The sequence below is a fragment of the Protopterus annectens genome, chromosome 4.part0, assembly GCF_019279795.1.
Source record: "Protopterus annectens isolate FY-2018-M chromosome 4.part0, PAN1.0, whole genome shotgun sequence".
In the NCBI taxonomy this organism is placed as follows: Eukaryota; Metazoa; Chordata; order Ceratodontiformes; family Protopteridae; genus Protopterus; species Protopterus annectens.
Window position 1 is genome coordinate 949,589,642 of NC_056733.1, and position 16,823 is coordinate 949,606,464.

Below are 16,823 nucleotides of genomic sequence, written 5' to 3' on the forward strand. Positions count from 1 at the left end.
TCTCAACTCAGGACTGGCAAGACCAGACAGGAGGAGAAGGCAACTACACACACCACAAAACCAGCCTCACATAATGCTACCACTCCACTGAATCAAACACATAAACACACAAAGACATACTCGGAGGCTCTGAGTAAAAATTTACCTAAACAGCAGAGGCCTCCAAAGCAGACACCCAAACAACTGCTACCTCAAGACACCCCACAAGCAACACATAAACCACAAAAGCAGTGTGCAAAGCAGTCACAGCCCTTAAGGCCAAATACAACACCAAACATACTTGTCATAGGTGACTCCATAGTCAGACACACTGACGTCCCACTCACCAGGCTGAACAAGGAGAGGGTCACAGTAAGCTGCCTATCAGGCGCTAGAATCCGCCACATAACACAAGCACTGGGTCACTCCACAGCAAGTACAAATATGACACAGTCATTGTCCATGCTGGTGTGAACGACCTGAGACGCACCTCCCTGGACTGCATGAAAAGAGACATAGAGGAGCTCTCTGATTATGTAGCCCAGGCAGGTATGACCCTAACCCTGAGCAGTATCCTTCCTTCACCAAGAATGATGCCACAATATAGAGACAAGATGATCAGCTTTAACAATTGGCTTAATGTCTGGTGTCATTCAAAGGGGATCCAGTGTCTGTCTGCCTGGGATGACATGCTTGACAAGCCACGCTGCTTCAAGGGACAGCTTGCACCTGTCACCCTGGGATTCCGGATATTGGCTAAGGCTCTTGCCACCCCATAGTGCCTTCTTTAGGCAAGGCTCAAATTCTAAACCTACCACCTTAGAAAACAAAAATGGGAAGAAATTGAGGGTAATGCTGCTCAATGCCAGAAGTCTAAATCTCAAAATGCACGCACTCGAGGCCCTTCTCAGTATGGAGAACATCGATGTCTGTGCTGTAACTGAAACCTGGTTCAAGGCTCCTGAGAGCACCCGGCACTATTAGGTTTTACCTCATATCATGCGTTCCGCCCCAAAACCCGGACCACTCCACAAAAGGAGGGTGTATCCATATTCATAAAGGATACTCACACCTCCAGGTTGGTGGCAACGCATGAAGCTTCGGAAACCATCCAGGTGCAACTAACAATAGGCAAAACTGCTCTACAAATTGTAGCATGCTACAGGCCACCCTCTCAAACTCAGGAACCCCACACAGCCTTCCTGAAGACACTGGAGGGTATAAATGTATCTCCAAACACCATCATATTGGGTGACTTCAACTACCCGAATATAGACTGGGAACATTACTCAAGCCCTAACTTTCTAGCCCAACGGTTCCTGGAGTTCATAAATTCAAATGCCATGGAACAGCTAGTCACTGTTCCCACGAGAGGAGAAAATATACTAGATCTCATTGTCACAAACACGAGAGGAGAAAATATACATTGTCACAAACATGGGGACAAAATGCTCCACACCGGAAGTATATCCCTCATTGGTGAGATCTGATCATAAACTAATCTCACTGGAAATCCACATCCCGCCCCCACCCCAAACAAAAAAGACCATAGTGAAGAACTTCTCTAAAGCAAACTTCACACTACTCAAGACTGGTGTGGTATCCTTCAAGGCCCCTGAGTCAGAGGAAACCACAACCCAAGCTGCAGAAGCCCTTACAAATGCCTTCTATGAACACCTCCAGGACTGCATGGATCAGGCAATCCCAAATAAAACCAAGACTCTTTCCACAAAGGGCAAACGTCCAGTCTGGTGGACCCCAGCCATTAACAAACTTTACAATAAGAGGAGAAAGCTATTACATGATAGAACAAAATCCATAAAAGGGAAGTCACCCCTGATCATTATTAGTAAAAAATACGAGCACTCATAAAATCAACTAAGGCCAATTTTGAGAGAAAAATTGCCATGGATTCAAAGGACAATCATAAGGCCTTTTTCAGCTATGTTAGGAACCTGGGTGGAAACTCACAGATATGCTCAGAATTAGTCCAAAATGATACAAAATCACTGAACCCACAGACATTGCCAACATACTGGCAGACAGGTTCAGTGCAAACTTCACCCCTCTCCCCTAAAGGAGAGATAACTATCCCAGCCGAGTGTAGCCTCCCGGACATCTCAAATGCGTAGGTGAAAGCTGCTCTCTAAAGCTAAAAACACAGCATCAATGGGACCGGATGGTGTCCCCGGCTGTGTGCTACACGAGCTAAATGAGGAATTAAACCCACACATAAGGCAGCTGTTTAATCTCAGCCTTACCACAGGATACGTGCCCAAGGAGTGGCGACGGCAACTGTGGTCCCACTCCACAAAGGTGGCGCCTCTACGGACCCTGGTAATTACCGCCCCATAAGCTTAACAAGTCTAGTCTGCAAAGCTATGGAGAGGATCATAATGGAGCTCATAAACAAAGATATAGGGACTTGCAGACATTGGACCCGACCCAGTTTGGCTTTGTCAACGGAAGATCATGCCGTTTGAACTTGGTCGACTTCTTGTAAATAGTCACCAAGGCCATTGATGAGGGAAAGGCAGTCCATACAGCCTACCTTGACCTTGCAAAGGCTTTCGACACAATACCCCACTCGGGTATTGTAGAAAAACTTACCAGCTTAAATGTAAACCCATATGTCACAAGATGGGTTGCAAACTGGCTTAAGGACAGAACCCACAGGGTTAGAGTTGCTGGCGCTGTGTCAGACTCCAAGCCGGTCACAAGTGGTGTCCCACAGGGCTCGGTCCTTGGCCCCTATTGTTTGGCATCTACTTCTCAGAAGTACAGGCCAACATGGGAGGACTTTGGCTGACAAAGTTTGCAGATGACTGCAAACTGGCGCCATAGTGGAAAGTGCATCGGACACGGATATCCTTCAGAAGGGACTCACGGAAACAGATAGCTGGTGCCAGAGCCATGGCCTGAAGTTAAACGCCAAAAATGTATAGTCATACCCTTCGGGAAAAACAAGGTAACCCCAAGCTACCATATAGGTGGCAATCCACTAAGCACAGAAGAGGTTATCAGGGACCTGGGGACCCAGGTTGACAGTGGCCTTTCTTTTGACACTCACATTGCTAAAGTGGTTAGAAAGACCTTCTACATTGCCCACCTGATCATGAAGGGATTCACATCCAGATCTAGTGAGGTCATTGTTCCCTGTACTCTTCACTTATCAGACCAATGATCGAGTACAATGCCCCATTCGGGATGTATCTCACCCGACATCTGCAGCAATTGGAGAGACCCCAAAAGTTCCTCACCAAAAGGATAAAGGGACTCCAAAATCTGTCATATGCTGCCAGATTGAAGAAACTCCAGCTCTATTCAGTCGCATACCGTCTGCTCAGAGGTGACATGTGCCTGACATACAAGGCCATGTCCAACCCGGAATTAATGGACATGCTCCACCTCAAAAAATCCAAATCCACCAAAACCACTAGAGCAAGCGACTTAAACCTTAGCACGGATATAAATAGGACGTGCTGGAGGGATAGATTTATCACTCAGAGACTCCCTATGCTGTGGAATAAAATCCCGGTCCATGTGAGGCAGAGCACCTCGCTGACTCTGTTCAAGAGAAATCTAGACCTGTGGATGGAAGATCGTAGGTTTACCCCGGGAATCATCTCTGGATCACTGCTGGACAGAGGCACAACAAACTAATGGGCACAGTATTTTTTCATATAAGGGGTGGCGTAAGCCACAATAATTTGGGCTAGGCTTATAAATGCCTTAGGGCAGATAGCCTAGTATAAACCTATGAACCTAAGAGCAATACAGAGCAGGTTACAGTACTGTGTGTTGGTGGCAATTTTTGCAACCTTACTACAACATCCCTCCTGCATATTTTTAACTGCAGCTTAAAAGTTGGTTAGGATGAGTAGACCATATTTGAGAGACAGGAACAGGTAAGAAGTGGTAAAAGTAGTTTTGGTGGTGTTGCCAAGTTTTTTTTTTTTTTTTTAATTTTTGGGGAGTATTTTTTACGTTGCTTTGAACATGTGGGTCAAATTTAAAGTTATCATCTATAATCACTCCAAGATGTTCTGTATGGGACACAACTTTAACTTCAGTTTTAAGTGAAAAAATTCTGAAATGCATTTATCAGCCATGTGTGATTTGGATAGAAGTAGCAGTAATGTTGCTTTTTTTTAGGACTCAGTAGCAGCTGGGAATTATGGAACCATTTCTTAACTGATGAAAAAGCTTCTTGCAGGACACGGAGGAGTTGAAGCAAGTTATTAGATGCTCACATAAGTGTAGAATCATCATATTACATGAGAGAGGCTGGACCTACAAAGATAAAGAGATCTTCGATAAAGATATTAAAGATGAAGGGGCCAAACATACAGCCTTGGGGTACAACAATGCACACCTGCAGGTAAGGAGACAGACGGTACTCTGCTACTTTACAAACAGTTAAATAGCTAACGAACCACAGAAATGAAAAGGGGACAGTCCAAATTTAGATAGTTTATATATTTGTTAAGAGTAAAAAACTGTATCTAACATAAGCTGAGAGGTGGTCAATAAAGGAGTTTGGACAAATTTCAAAGGTTGTAAGTTTACTCTAGTCAGAGACCAGTATCCAGTCTAGAACTGCGCCTTTACTATTAGTATTATTAAATCTGTGTTTTGATAAGTTGTTTGTAACCATAAAGATTTATACTAGATGAGGGGAAGTCTAACAAAGCTTCCCCAGTCAATATTTATATCTCCTAGCATGCTTTGTTTTTTATATAAAACATATTATTAGTTGTCCAAGAGAGGATTTTCTCTAAGTTATTACATAGACTGTAACCAAACTTTTTTTTTTTTTTTTTACTGTTAAGCTTTAGCAGCAATACTAATATTTCAGCACTCTGGAACTTTAGGATGCTATGTGAACAGGGAGAAAAGTTGCATAATATTAGATAAATGAAGGCTAACCTGCCAACTTTCTTGTGGGGCCAATCAGCTCTGATAATACTGCAGCCTGGAAGGAGTAGTTCAGAGTCTTTAAAGTTAGGGTTAAGCCAGGTTTCTGTGATGGATACAAGAATATTGGGGTTATATTGTGATATTCCAGGTATGTAGCTTTATAGCTTTTTAAATAATATGGAAGTTGATAGTGACAATATTTAATTTTTTGGAATAACAGGGTGAGGGTGCTAGATTTGCTGCTGCGGTGAGGTGGTGGTTTAATGGTAGGGCAGTGCAGTTGAGGAGGAGTACAGTTTGAGGTGGTAGTTAAAGAAGACTTAGTAAATAATTTTACTTCAGCTGAAGCATGGTTCACCAACTTATTCTTAACTCCCAAAAAAACAAACTCATTCTCTTCAGCCCTGGTAGATCCCCTCCTCTAAACAATGATTTTAATATCAAATCTAAAGATAATATACAAATCACCCCAACAACACACACAAAACTGCTAGGTGTTGAAATTGACTATAATCTAAAATTCAACATACACATAGCCCAAACAATCAAAGTCAACAAAAAGCTTGGTCTCCTTCACTGGAACTGACAATTCAAGACTAAACATACCAAAGCCACTATTGCAAGGATGCATCTCTTATCTACCCCTCCTTTATGCCTCCCCTATCTTAACTAACCTTCATCACACCGAACTAAACAAAATGGAATCTTGTTACAAGATTACCAAGTTTGCTACCGATGCCTCTCCATCACTGCCTAACTGTCAAGCAACTTAATTGGCTTTGAGTTACCACAAGTACTCCTACTGAACCAACTCTCAATGGCACACAAGCTCTACTACCTCCCGGACAAAACCCCAGCACTTCAGCATCTAATTCACCCCTACACCACAACCAGAGCATTAAGCTCAAGTAATTAAAACCTCATAAAATGTCATCAAGCATAATAATGATGCTAGTAAATCTCTCTTTGCCTGCACTATTGCTAAAATCTGGAATTCACTCCCAAGCCAGTTAACTTCTACCTCATCTACTTTCCAATTTAAAAAAACTCCTCAAAACCCATTATTTAAATAACTGGCTTTGCTCAAGCTACTCCCCATATTAATCCATGCCACTGCACTGTTGTAAGGATTCTGCTAAGGATCAACTTTTTGTCCCTCTCTCCCATAGTACACTTACTTATCCAGCACTGGTCGACTTGTTCAACCAATGTTATGTCTGCAAGAATTAATAACCATCTTAAAAAAAATGCAACTTTCAAAAGTTCAAATTTGTATGATCTACTGTAGAAATGACTTACAATTAAAAATTGTTAAGTCTTTGCTTATGCATGCTTGTCTGTATTCTTAATACGAATGCTCACATGTCTGGTTTTACTCTCTCTTATGTACTGCACTATTACATGCAACTCTCAAATGTTCAAATTTGTAGGATTTATAGAAAGGACTTACAATTAGAATTTGTTAATCTTTGCATATGCATGCTTATCTGTATTTGTAATATATATGCTCACGTCTTTGGTTTTATTTTCTCTTATGTACTGTATTATTTGGAGCTTTTTCTCCCCGGGCCTACGCTGAAAATGGACCCACGTCCAGTCGGTGATAAACAAAAGTAAAATAAAATAAAAATAAAGTTGACCACCACACGGTGAGATTTTCGAGAGGTAGTGTATTGATTAAGAGAAGACCTGTATGAGTTTTAGTTGTTTCAGTAGAGTGGTAGTAGTAAATTACTCTGTGTTAAAAATAAAAACAAAGGAAAACAAGGTGAGAAATTAAAAAGGCAGGGAGATACACTGGTACAGCTATTCCAGCTATTCCTGATTCCATAGTGTACAAAGTCAACTGCAATATGAGAGGTGGATAGAGGTGAAAGTATACAATGACAGCTTGTTAGACAGGATGCTAGACGCAGCAGAAAGACATAATGCTCAGAGAAAACATTTGAAATGTTGGTGGTTACAGACAAGAGGAAACCTGAGGTGTTTTATGGAGTGGAAGGAGGGACAGGAGGAGGAGTAAATGAAAAGAAGTAGGTGGAAAAGACCTGTGTTATTAGTCAATTATACGGAGAAGGGAAATAAAGTACTAATTATATCTGAAGTCAGAGGCATAAGGAGCAGAATATAACCAAGGGCACTGACAATGGAGGTGCATGTGATAGTATGAGAAGCAGATGAGACAGAACTAACTTCTGCCGTTGGGAGGAGTGAAGGCCTGTGAGTGATTTATTTGTGAGATGGTTATGCTGCTGCAGGTGGGAGGAGTGAGGAGTCCTGTGACAGGTTGAAATTTGGATAGGGAGAGGTAAGCCCAGTATGAAGGAAGTGATCTCGGCTGTGGGTGGGAATTGGGGTAGGGTGAGGAGCAAACTGCAGCTCAGCATAGAGAGGCAAAGTGGAGTGGGATCAAATTGAGTTATGCACAAAAACAGTCCGTCAGAATCTGCAAAAGGCAAGTAAATGTCTTAACAGACTAGGGCACAGCAATAGCAATGGTATTACTAAAAAAATAAAAAACAAAACTATCACCACACTCTGTGAGCAGTCAGGTCCAAGAACAAAGCAGAATCCAATAATAAGATAAAAAAACAAAAGGACCAAATAAAGAGGCTGTAGTTTCCAGTTTAAAAACACAGTTTTAATCCACAAAAAGGAAGCAGAAATGCTTTTGTAGGTACAAATACCACTTCTTCAGATGCTAACAACTGTTCAAACAGGAATGGTTTAAATACATATACAGAAACACCTGAAGTAATTAAGTAGTGACATCACCTTAAAGCTGCACTCATGTTAAAATGTTAAAGACAAGGATATTATACATCTACCTGTCTACATTTGACTAAACATTTAAATGTAGTACTTAAGTTTTAAAAATATGTAAAAAAATATAAAACATTACAATACATACTCTACAAAATATGTAGAATTATTTACTATATATACACCAATACATACTCTACAAAATATGTAGAATTATTTACTATATATACCTATTGCACATATTTTCACCTAGTAAAGGGTATTTTCTTTAATAAAGGCTTGAGGGGAACATATTCATTCATTCCAAAATCAGCATTGCCTCTCAACCTTACTATCCATTCTGCTTCGAAGTTTTCTGTGACATTTCGTATGTCACCACCTTTAATATTCTCAGATGCCCTGCTTATAACTAGAAACTTAAATGTGTGTCTAGAATCAGTTTCATTTACATGTTTAGCTAAAGCACTTAAATTGTCCTTCTTATTAATGTAGTAAAGATGCTCCCTGATTCTATCAGTTTTCCCCACATACATTTTTTTTTACATTTTAAACAATGTGCTAGATAAATCACGTTTAGTTTCACAGGTAGCATAAACGAAAATTACATATTCTGTGATAGTAAGGATGTGTAAACTGTGCACATGTATCTATAACTTTGCAGAATGAACGTCCACATGGTCTAGTACCAACTCTTACTAGGGTTCCAACACTGTTTTTTTTTTGATGTTTCGTCTTTTGGCTTTTCCCGGTAAGGGGTCGCCAAAGCGGAACTCCGGTCTGCTAATGAATGGCAGTAGATTTTTACGAAACGCCGAGGTGCCAGCTCGACGCCCAACCTTCAAGGAAGGGGAAGGAGTTGGAGCAGACAGAAAAAAAAGTTTGAGGAGGAAACAGCAGATTTGGGCAATATAAAGAAGGCTTTTCAACATATGAGAAAATAGTCTGGAATTTATCCAGCTATGTTTTCTCAGATGATGAACTTAATGTTTTGCAGAAAGGACTATCGTTTAGACTTACCAGGTACTCTGATTATACTAGTTATTTTTGATATTAAATTATTCGCTAGAAATTTAACTTTAAAAATGATGTTTAAGGGCATGAAAGAAAAAGTGAATATGTTTAGGAAACCAAGTACAGTTATTCCAATGACAAATCCTTTGATAAATGTCTTTGAAAGTATGTGTGTTGATGAAGTTTATAAATTGCAAATGCTAGATGATAAGAAGTGTAAATATAAAAGAAGTACTTTTAATTTAACTAAGGATGAGCAGAATGTTTTAAGAAAGTTGCAAGAGAACACAGATATAATTATACGTCCAGCCGACAAAGGTGGGTTAATAGTAATCTTGGATGCAGATGGATACAAACATAAGATGCTAGATATGTTAGAGACTGATGGCTTTTATAGGAAAATAAGCATTTTAGATATATGTATATATGAATGAGAGAGAGAAACATCTAAGGCCAATGTCGAATAATATTTATCAGGTTCTGAGAGATACAGAGCATTTTTGTAAAGGATTTACATGTCTATTTGAATAATAGAAATAAGGATGAGACATTTATATTAGTGACAATGGATGTGGTGTCCCTTTTCACAGCGATACCTAATGAGTCACATCAGGGAGTACTCTAGTACCGAAGAAAGACGTATACATTTGTTAATAGAGCTAAGTAAGTTGGTTCTATACAACGTCTTTATTTTTGATAAGGATGTGTTTTGGCAATGCAATGGCTTGGCTACGGGCACTTCGTGTGCCAATAGCTACGCCAATGCAGTAATGGTTATACGGGAAACAGAATTTATGTTACAGGGACCATTTAAAGAAAAAATATTGTTTATGAGAAGGTTTGTAGATGATCTTTTTATGCTATGGGGGCACTTATGAGGAGTTACGGAGATTTTAGGGGTACATCAACAGTAGTACTTATTTGAAGTTTACAACAGTACACTCAGAAAATAATATTAACTTCTTAGATGTATCAATAGTAGTTCAGAATAGTGGAGAAATATACACCAAACAGTACAAAAGTTTGTCATGTTAATCATCTCCTAAGAACAATATGCATCCACCGCATATTTTTAAAAATGTGGTTAAAAACCAAGTTTAGACAGCCTCTAGGCTAAATATGCATGATGATAATTTTCATAAATGAACTGAAGTAGTTAGAAATTATTTGAAGGCCAGAGGGTACACTGAATCATTCTTGGATAACAATATTCAGCAGGTTATAAAATTAAGACAGTCTAATGCTAAACCTTACTTTTCTGAAAACAGAAATAATGTCTGAACAATAAGGAAAGTGTCACTAAACTGAGAGTACCTTTAGAATATTCTACAAATGTAGGCATGTATATGGACATTGTAAGGAAATACTGGGGAATTCTATCCAGTGATAAACAGGTTAAGGAGATGATAAACGTGGAACCAAAAGTTTTATTTAAGAATAATTTGTCCCGGAAAAGGAGACTATGTTATTCTAAACATAGTGTTGAAACCCCAATAAGAGTTGGTGCTAGACCGTGTGGATGTTGTTCATTCTGCAAATTATACATGTGCACAGTTTACACACCCTTACCATCATAGAATATATAATTTGCGTCTCTATGCTACCTGTGAAACTAAACATGTGGTTTATCTAGCACATTGTTTAAAATGTAAAAAAATGTATGTGAGAAAAACTGATAGGTGGTTAAAAGAGAATCAGGGAGCATCTTTACCACATTAATAAGAAGGACAATTTAAGTGCTAAACATGTGAATGAAACGGATTCTGGACACACATTTAAGTTTCTAGTTATAAGCAGTGCATCTGAGAATATTAGAGGTGGTGACATACGAAATGCCACAGAAAACTTAGAAGCAGAATGGATAGTAAGGTTGAGAGCCAATGATGATTTTGGAATGAATGAATATGTTCCCCTCATGCTTTTATTAAAGAAACGACCCTTCACTAGGTGAAAATATGTGCAAGAGGTATATATAGTAAATAATTATACATATTTTTGTAGAGTATGTATTGTAATATTTTATTTTTTTACATATTTTTTTAAAACTTTAAGTACTGTATTTAAATGTTTAGTCAAATATAGGCAGGTAGATGTATAATATCCCTGTCTTGAACATTTTAACATGACTGCAGCTTTAAGGTGATGTCACTACTTAATCACTTCAAATGTTTCCGTTTATGTATTTAAACCATTCCTGTTTGAACAGTTGTTAGCATCCGAAGAGGTGGGATTTGTACCTACGAAAGCGCTTGAGCTTCCTTTTAGTGGATTAAAACTGTGTTTTTAAACTGGAAACTACGGCCTCTTCATTGGGACCTTTTGGTTTTTATCTTATTACTAAAAGAAATAACAGCAAAAAGATGGAAGTATAATCATGAAAACCAGGGAAGATAATATCAGCGGGAGATAGCGAAGGACAGTATCAAAGAGCAGTATGACGGCGCTAAAACAGAATGAGGCCAACCCAGGTGTGGAAAAATAGACAGAGTTAGGAGTGAGATATATGTGGCAAACAGGGGCCAAAAGATAAACAGTAACTCGCAGTGTCTTACAACTGAAAGACAAACAGGGAGTGTCTCGAGTACAATAACAAATAAATGGACTCCAGTAGGAAGGGGAACAGGCATGGAAAGTATTCCTACGACACTCCGTATTCATACAGTGAAGTGAAAGGGGCAGTCGCATGCCTCCTAAGCTTGCCTGATTTTACCAGTGACATCACTGAATGGGGGAGGGCCTTGACCTTAGCACTGCAGTACCTAGTAAAATGGAGAGAAAATGTATGTTTCTAGGTTAAGAAAATGGTGCAAATAACTCTCCTAACCACAGATGCTAAGCACTGTATGTTAACCGAAGAACCAATACGTTTGAGGGCTACTTAATAGTTAACAGTACGGCAGAGAAGTACAATATTCACCTCTATGCTCAACAGCAATCCAGATAAATCCACTGGAGTGCAGCTGCTGGGAAAGCAACACATTGTAGGAGATCATGCTAGAGCAAACTTTTGGTAAATGTCCAAGCATGTTCTTATCCACCCCCAGTTTATGCACATGCAGTACGTTACATAACTGCAACTCCCAGCACAGAAAGCTAATGGTGAGATCGGGCATACAAAACTTTAACTCCTACCTTAGCTTTACCTACTGATAAGTTCCTATACCAACTAGTCACATCGGTATTAGGACCCTGAGAATCACAGCTTAACAGGAGCTTTACTGTTAAACAGAGGAGAGAGAGAGAGAGAGAAACAATAAAAGCCACAAACTCTTACAAATGCATTACCTGAATATGTATTTAACTTAAGTTCATATACTAAAGTCACTTTAAGCATCTCACAGTAATCAATGAGCAGCAAAAACAGTTACAACCAAAACCAGCAGAGTAGCATTTTAGCAAAGATAAGAATATGTAGTCAACTAACACAGTAAAAGCATCACGTAAAGAAATTCACAACAGATACAACTGTGGAAAGTGTGGAGATGCAGTACCATAATGGTACTATTAAAGACTTAAGGAGCATTTATACACAAATGTATAAAGGATGACAGCAAACATTGTGTATCTCAACTTCCCTGGAACTAATATAGTGATATATTAATGTGTCAAGAGTGCAGCTATCACAGACAGGAAGTGGAAGATCAAAGAGCGAGTTCAGAGGGCAAGAACAACAGTGTCCCAGGCAGGGAGTGAAAGACAACACACTTCTTAATCAAGAACTATTGTCCTACAATGAGAATTGTGTAGCCCAAATGGAGTCCTGCAGGAAAACGAAGTCAGGATCAACAAAAGGCAAGTCGAAAAGGACTAGGACATAGCAGTAAAATGGCAGTGTTAAACACTAATAGCAAATGCACGTGAAGTATTAATACAATACACAGGGAAGATCATATCAACAGGAGACAGAGCAATACAGTGCATCAGATAGCAGTGTGAGGGTGCAATACAGTGCATCAGATAGCAGTGTGAGGGTGCAATACAGTGCATCAGACAGCAGTGTGAGGGTGCAATACAGTGCATCAGATAGCAGTGTGAGGGTGCAATACAGTGCATCAGACAGCAGTGTGAGGGTGCAATACAGTGCATCAGATAGCAGTGTGAGGGTGCAATACAGTGCATCAGATAGCAGTGTGAGGGTGCAATACAGTGCATCAGATAGCAGTGTGAGGGTGCAATACAGTGCATCAGATAGCAGTGTGAGGGTGCAATACAGTGCATCAGATAGCAGTGTGAGGGTGCAATACAGTGCATCAGATAGCAGTGTGAGGGTGCAATACAGTGCATCAGATAGCAGTGTGAGGGTGCAATACAGTGCATCAGATAGCAGTGTGAGGGTGCAATACAGTGCATCAGATAGCAGTGTGAGGGTGCAATACAGTGCATCAGATAGCAGTGTGAGGGTGCAATACAGTGCATCAGATAGCAGTGTGAGGGTGCAATACAGTGCATCAGATAGCAGTGTGAGGGTGCAATACAGTGCATCAGATAGCAGTGTGAGGGTGCAATACAGTGCATCAGATAGCAGTGTGAGGGTGCTAAAGGAGACAGTAACGGGCTAGCCCAGATGGGGAGGTAGGAGTGAGATATACGTAGCAGAGAGGACATAGCCAAAAATCAGTAGTTATTCATTGTGCTTTACAACTGAGAGACAAACAGTTGTGTGTCTAGGGAACAGCAGTACAGTTACAAATTAACAGGCCCCAGTAGGAAGGGAAACCAGGTATTCCCAAGACACTTCAGTACTTATACAGAAAGATGAAAGGGGACAGTTGCACTCGTTCGTAAAACTGGCAACGGCATTTCACTCCAACCACTTCTACTTTTTAAAAAAGAAAAAAAAGATGAAGTAGCAGTGATTTTTTTTTTTTTGGTGGAGAGGGGGCATAACTACTCAAATTTGCCAAGAAGTTACAACTGGGTCTTACTCACTGACAGGAAATGTTAGACAAGGGGACCATCCTAACTTCTGAAAATACTTTATTATATAAATACTTTACATTTGCTATGGCTGGCACACAGTGGATTTCTGGAACCGGTTTTTGTTGCGATGGAAATAGAACAGTATTAACTGGCCTGCTAATGCAGCAATCATTTTGCTTCTTAAAAAAAGTACAAAGATTGTAAAAATGTAATACTGAATAAGTTTTTGTACATATTTTTCAAGTTAGTCTTTATTAAAAATTTGTATACAATAAAATTGCAAACATAAAAATATTTAAAGTTCATTACAGCAGCATTCCCATTTAAATCCTCAAAATTTATATGCGTATTTAATAATGGTCACTTAAGAATAAAAAGGCACTTGAACTAACTAATCATTACTGCATTTTTCTAAGAGTGCTTGTTGATTTTTCTAATGATTATAAACTGGCAATATGTTTCCAGAATTTATTTTTATTTAAATTATTGTGCTTGTTTACCAATATAGTCCTACCAGACCATACATAAATAAAAATAAATAAAATAAATGACCCATTTTCATGGAGGCACAGGGGGGTGAAAGACTCCACAGATTAAACATTATAAAAATGAATTACTTTACAATCATGTCTGAAGGGCCTACTATTCAATGAAGACGCACCTAAATCTGCTTTCAACTATCCGTGACTTTGCAGAACATACCCAATGTTGCCTCTTTTTTCACCTCGTCCATCAGAAAAAATTGGATTTATGGTAAATCACTTACGAATACTGTCAGTCAGTAATGTCAGAGTTCATCATTTCATTGTTGTTATTGTTCAGAAAACACACGTTGATGCAAAATCTGTTGTACTAAGTGGAACAAAACAACATTAGAAGAAACGGTTTCATTTGAGATATTGGTCTTCCATTATTTTTTGACTATCTCTGATTATTGATCAAAGTTGAAAGCCATGGATATCCGGGATAAATGCCAAAACAGGAACTGGTTTAACAATACCTGCATCTGAAGCACCATCAGAATTGTAAAGGAAAAAAATCTTAGTACCCAAAACTGTAGATTAAGACCTTTAAAAGCATTCTAGTAGCACCTCTGCTGTGGGGGGGCAGGTCTAGGTTATAAACTCTGTCAATATGCAAATAAGCCAGAAAAAGAAGAGAGGATTATTCAGCAATGCAAGAATGCAATGCAATCGACAATTCCCCTACATTCAAAATCCTGCCACATTCAAAACTGGAGCCTCATGGGCTCGGAGATGTGCTTGTTTACCAAAAATGGTTGCAGTATTTTTTGCACTGCTCATACAAAAGGGATGCCAATGGCTTTGCTAGTAAACCTGAACAGCAGTTTAAGGTTTAGAGTTCATAATGGCCCCGATCGTTGACTTTCGCTACTGCAGTCTGCTAAACTAGCAAGCAGCAGCTCCACACTTGAACTTCGGAGCACCTTTACTCCAACACGTTCTCCCCTGAACAAAGGATCGGGCGTAAACTTTCACCTGGCGAACACCCGCCGTACGTTACGCCCGCAACAGCCTCCACATTGTGGTTTAATACTCGTTTCGCACGTCTTCAGTCGCCATTACACGTCTGCTTCACTTAATCGCTGACCACCTTGCATCGATATGCACGGTAGCTGGCTGTGCCAGATGGACGGCACAGAAACACATTTCACCAACAGAATAGTAATATATTTTTATTATAGACATAGTCAGCTGGGTGTTAAAAAGCAGTAAGAGTCGTAAACAACAACATCCACAAAATGCAACTTTAATAATTTATTAGTACAAGACGATGTAATGTTCCGGAAAACATATTACTAATATTACATTTCACCATTAAGCTTACACACACACACACACATCCTAAACATAACAGTGACCTGAAGGTACCCCTGTAACCCGACTTAATAGGCAGAGTTAAATGCAATGTAGATTGGAGCTGAGCAATCACTAGAGGGCAGTGAGGATGATGTCCAGGAGTGGCTTTGTGCAACAACTTGTTCGAGTACAAACACACTGACCATGTACATCACGTAACTTCAAGACCAAGGGGAGGGGCTTGTTGAGGTAAACGTGCAAGTGCACGTACAGAACCCTGGGGTGGCCTCAAAACCACACACACAGCAGGAAGGAACAAGAAACATTCCACTGCATGCTGCACTCATCTCGTGACATAGCTAAACAGGAAGTGACGCAACAACTTGCAAGCTGAATGATGCAATTAGCCCGAGCGCCGAAACAAAGGGAGCTTGCCGGATCCTCGAGCCCACGGCTTGCAAACGCTGCAGAAGGCTGGCGGCTGCTGTCTGTAGCACGTGGCGCGCCTGTGCACCAGCCCCGGAGCTCCGTTAGCCTGCAGCCGCAAAACTACTAAACCAATTACAAAATGACCACGGCATGTGCATAGCGATTCCTAGTTTAAAACTTTTAATTTAAAAATAAATGTCCCCTGCATCACAATACTTACAATGCATTGCTGCTGTCATACACCTGTCAGCCAACGCTACCTCGACTTAAGAGAACACAGGGAGACTATCACTGCCCTTAAACTTCTTACCTCCGGGAGTGGTAGAGAAGAGTGTCCCACCAGGTGTTGTGCTGTAACAGTCTGGTAATTGCGATAAGTCTTTCAAGAGAAACACTCTGGTTGGAATGGGACAGCTTTTGCTCTGCTGGCACTTGGAAGACATGTTGAATTCGGTCTTTTTTCGTTTTAGCACAAAGCAACTCGGCAAGCAGCACACCTGGCAGTTTACTTTGGTATAAAAGAGATGCAGCCTGGAAATAAAATATTGCTTGTTTGCAAAAGAAGACTACCTACAATGCTGAACAAGTACGATAGCAAGCGATAGCACCGCTCCCTGCAGAGCCTCCTCACCATGTGCTCTGGTATTTGCAAATAACTCTGCTTTAATAAATCGGACGTGACATCAGCCATGTGATCACAGGCGCAGCAAGCAACACAAACAAGGAGCTGTAGAGGAAGGGAGAAAACACACTAAATCACATGTTAAGAGACTGCCTTAGGAGCGGGTGGGAGGTAGATCTTAGTGTAAATGTTTCCCGGAGGAGTCTCGCCTGGAATTATAGCGCCCCAAACAACATGGCATTTAGTTTCAGGCAGATTGTAATGCATATAATTTAGATTAAAGTTAAGGATATAAATGGGGTTCATGAACTCATTTAATGGCCTGCTCTGCGTGAACTCTTCTCATTAACAACACTAGC

At 40.0% G+C, this 16,823-nt stretch overlaps 1 protein-coding gene across 1 annotated transcript in view; it reads right to left on the minus strand.

Annotated features, from left to right (window-relative positions):
• EIF4EBP3 (eukaryotic translation initiation factor 4E binding protein 3) overlaps nt 1-16,497 on the minus strand; it is a 503,797-nt gene extending 487,300 nt beyond the window's left edge. The window contains exon 1 of the mRNA XM_044068929.1: nt 16,153-16,497. Coding sequence (XP_043924864.1) covers nt 16,153-16,285 — 133 coding nt within the window. The 5' untranslated portion in view covers nt 16,286-16,497. The remainder of the gene's footprint in view (nt 1-16,152) is intronic.
• Between the last annotated feature and the right edge of the window lie 326 nt (nt 16,498-16,823).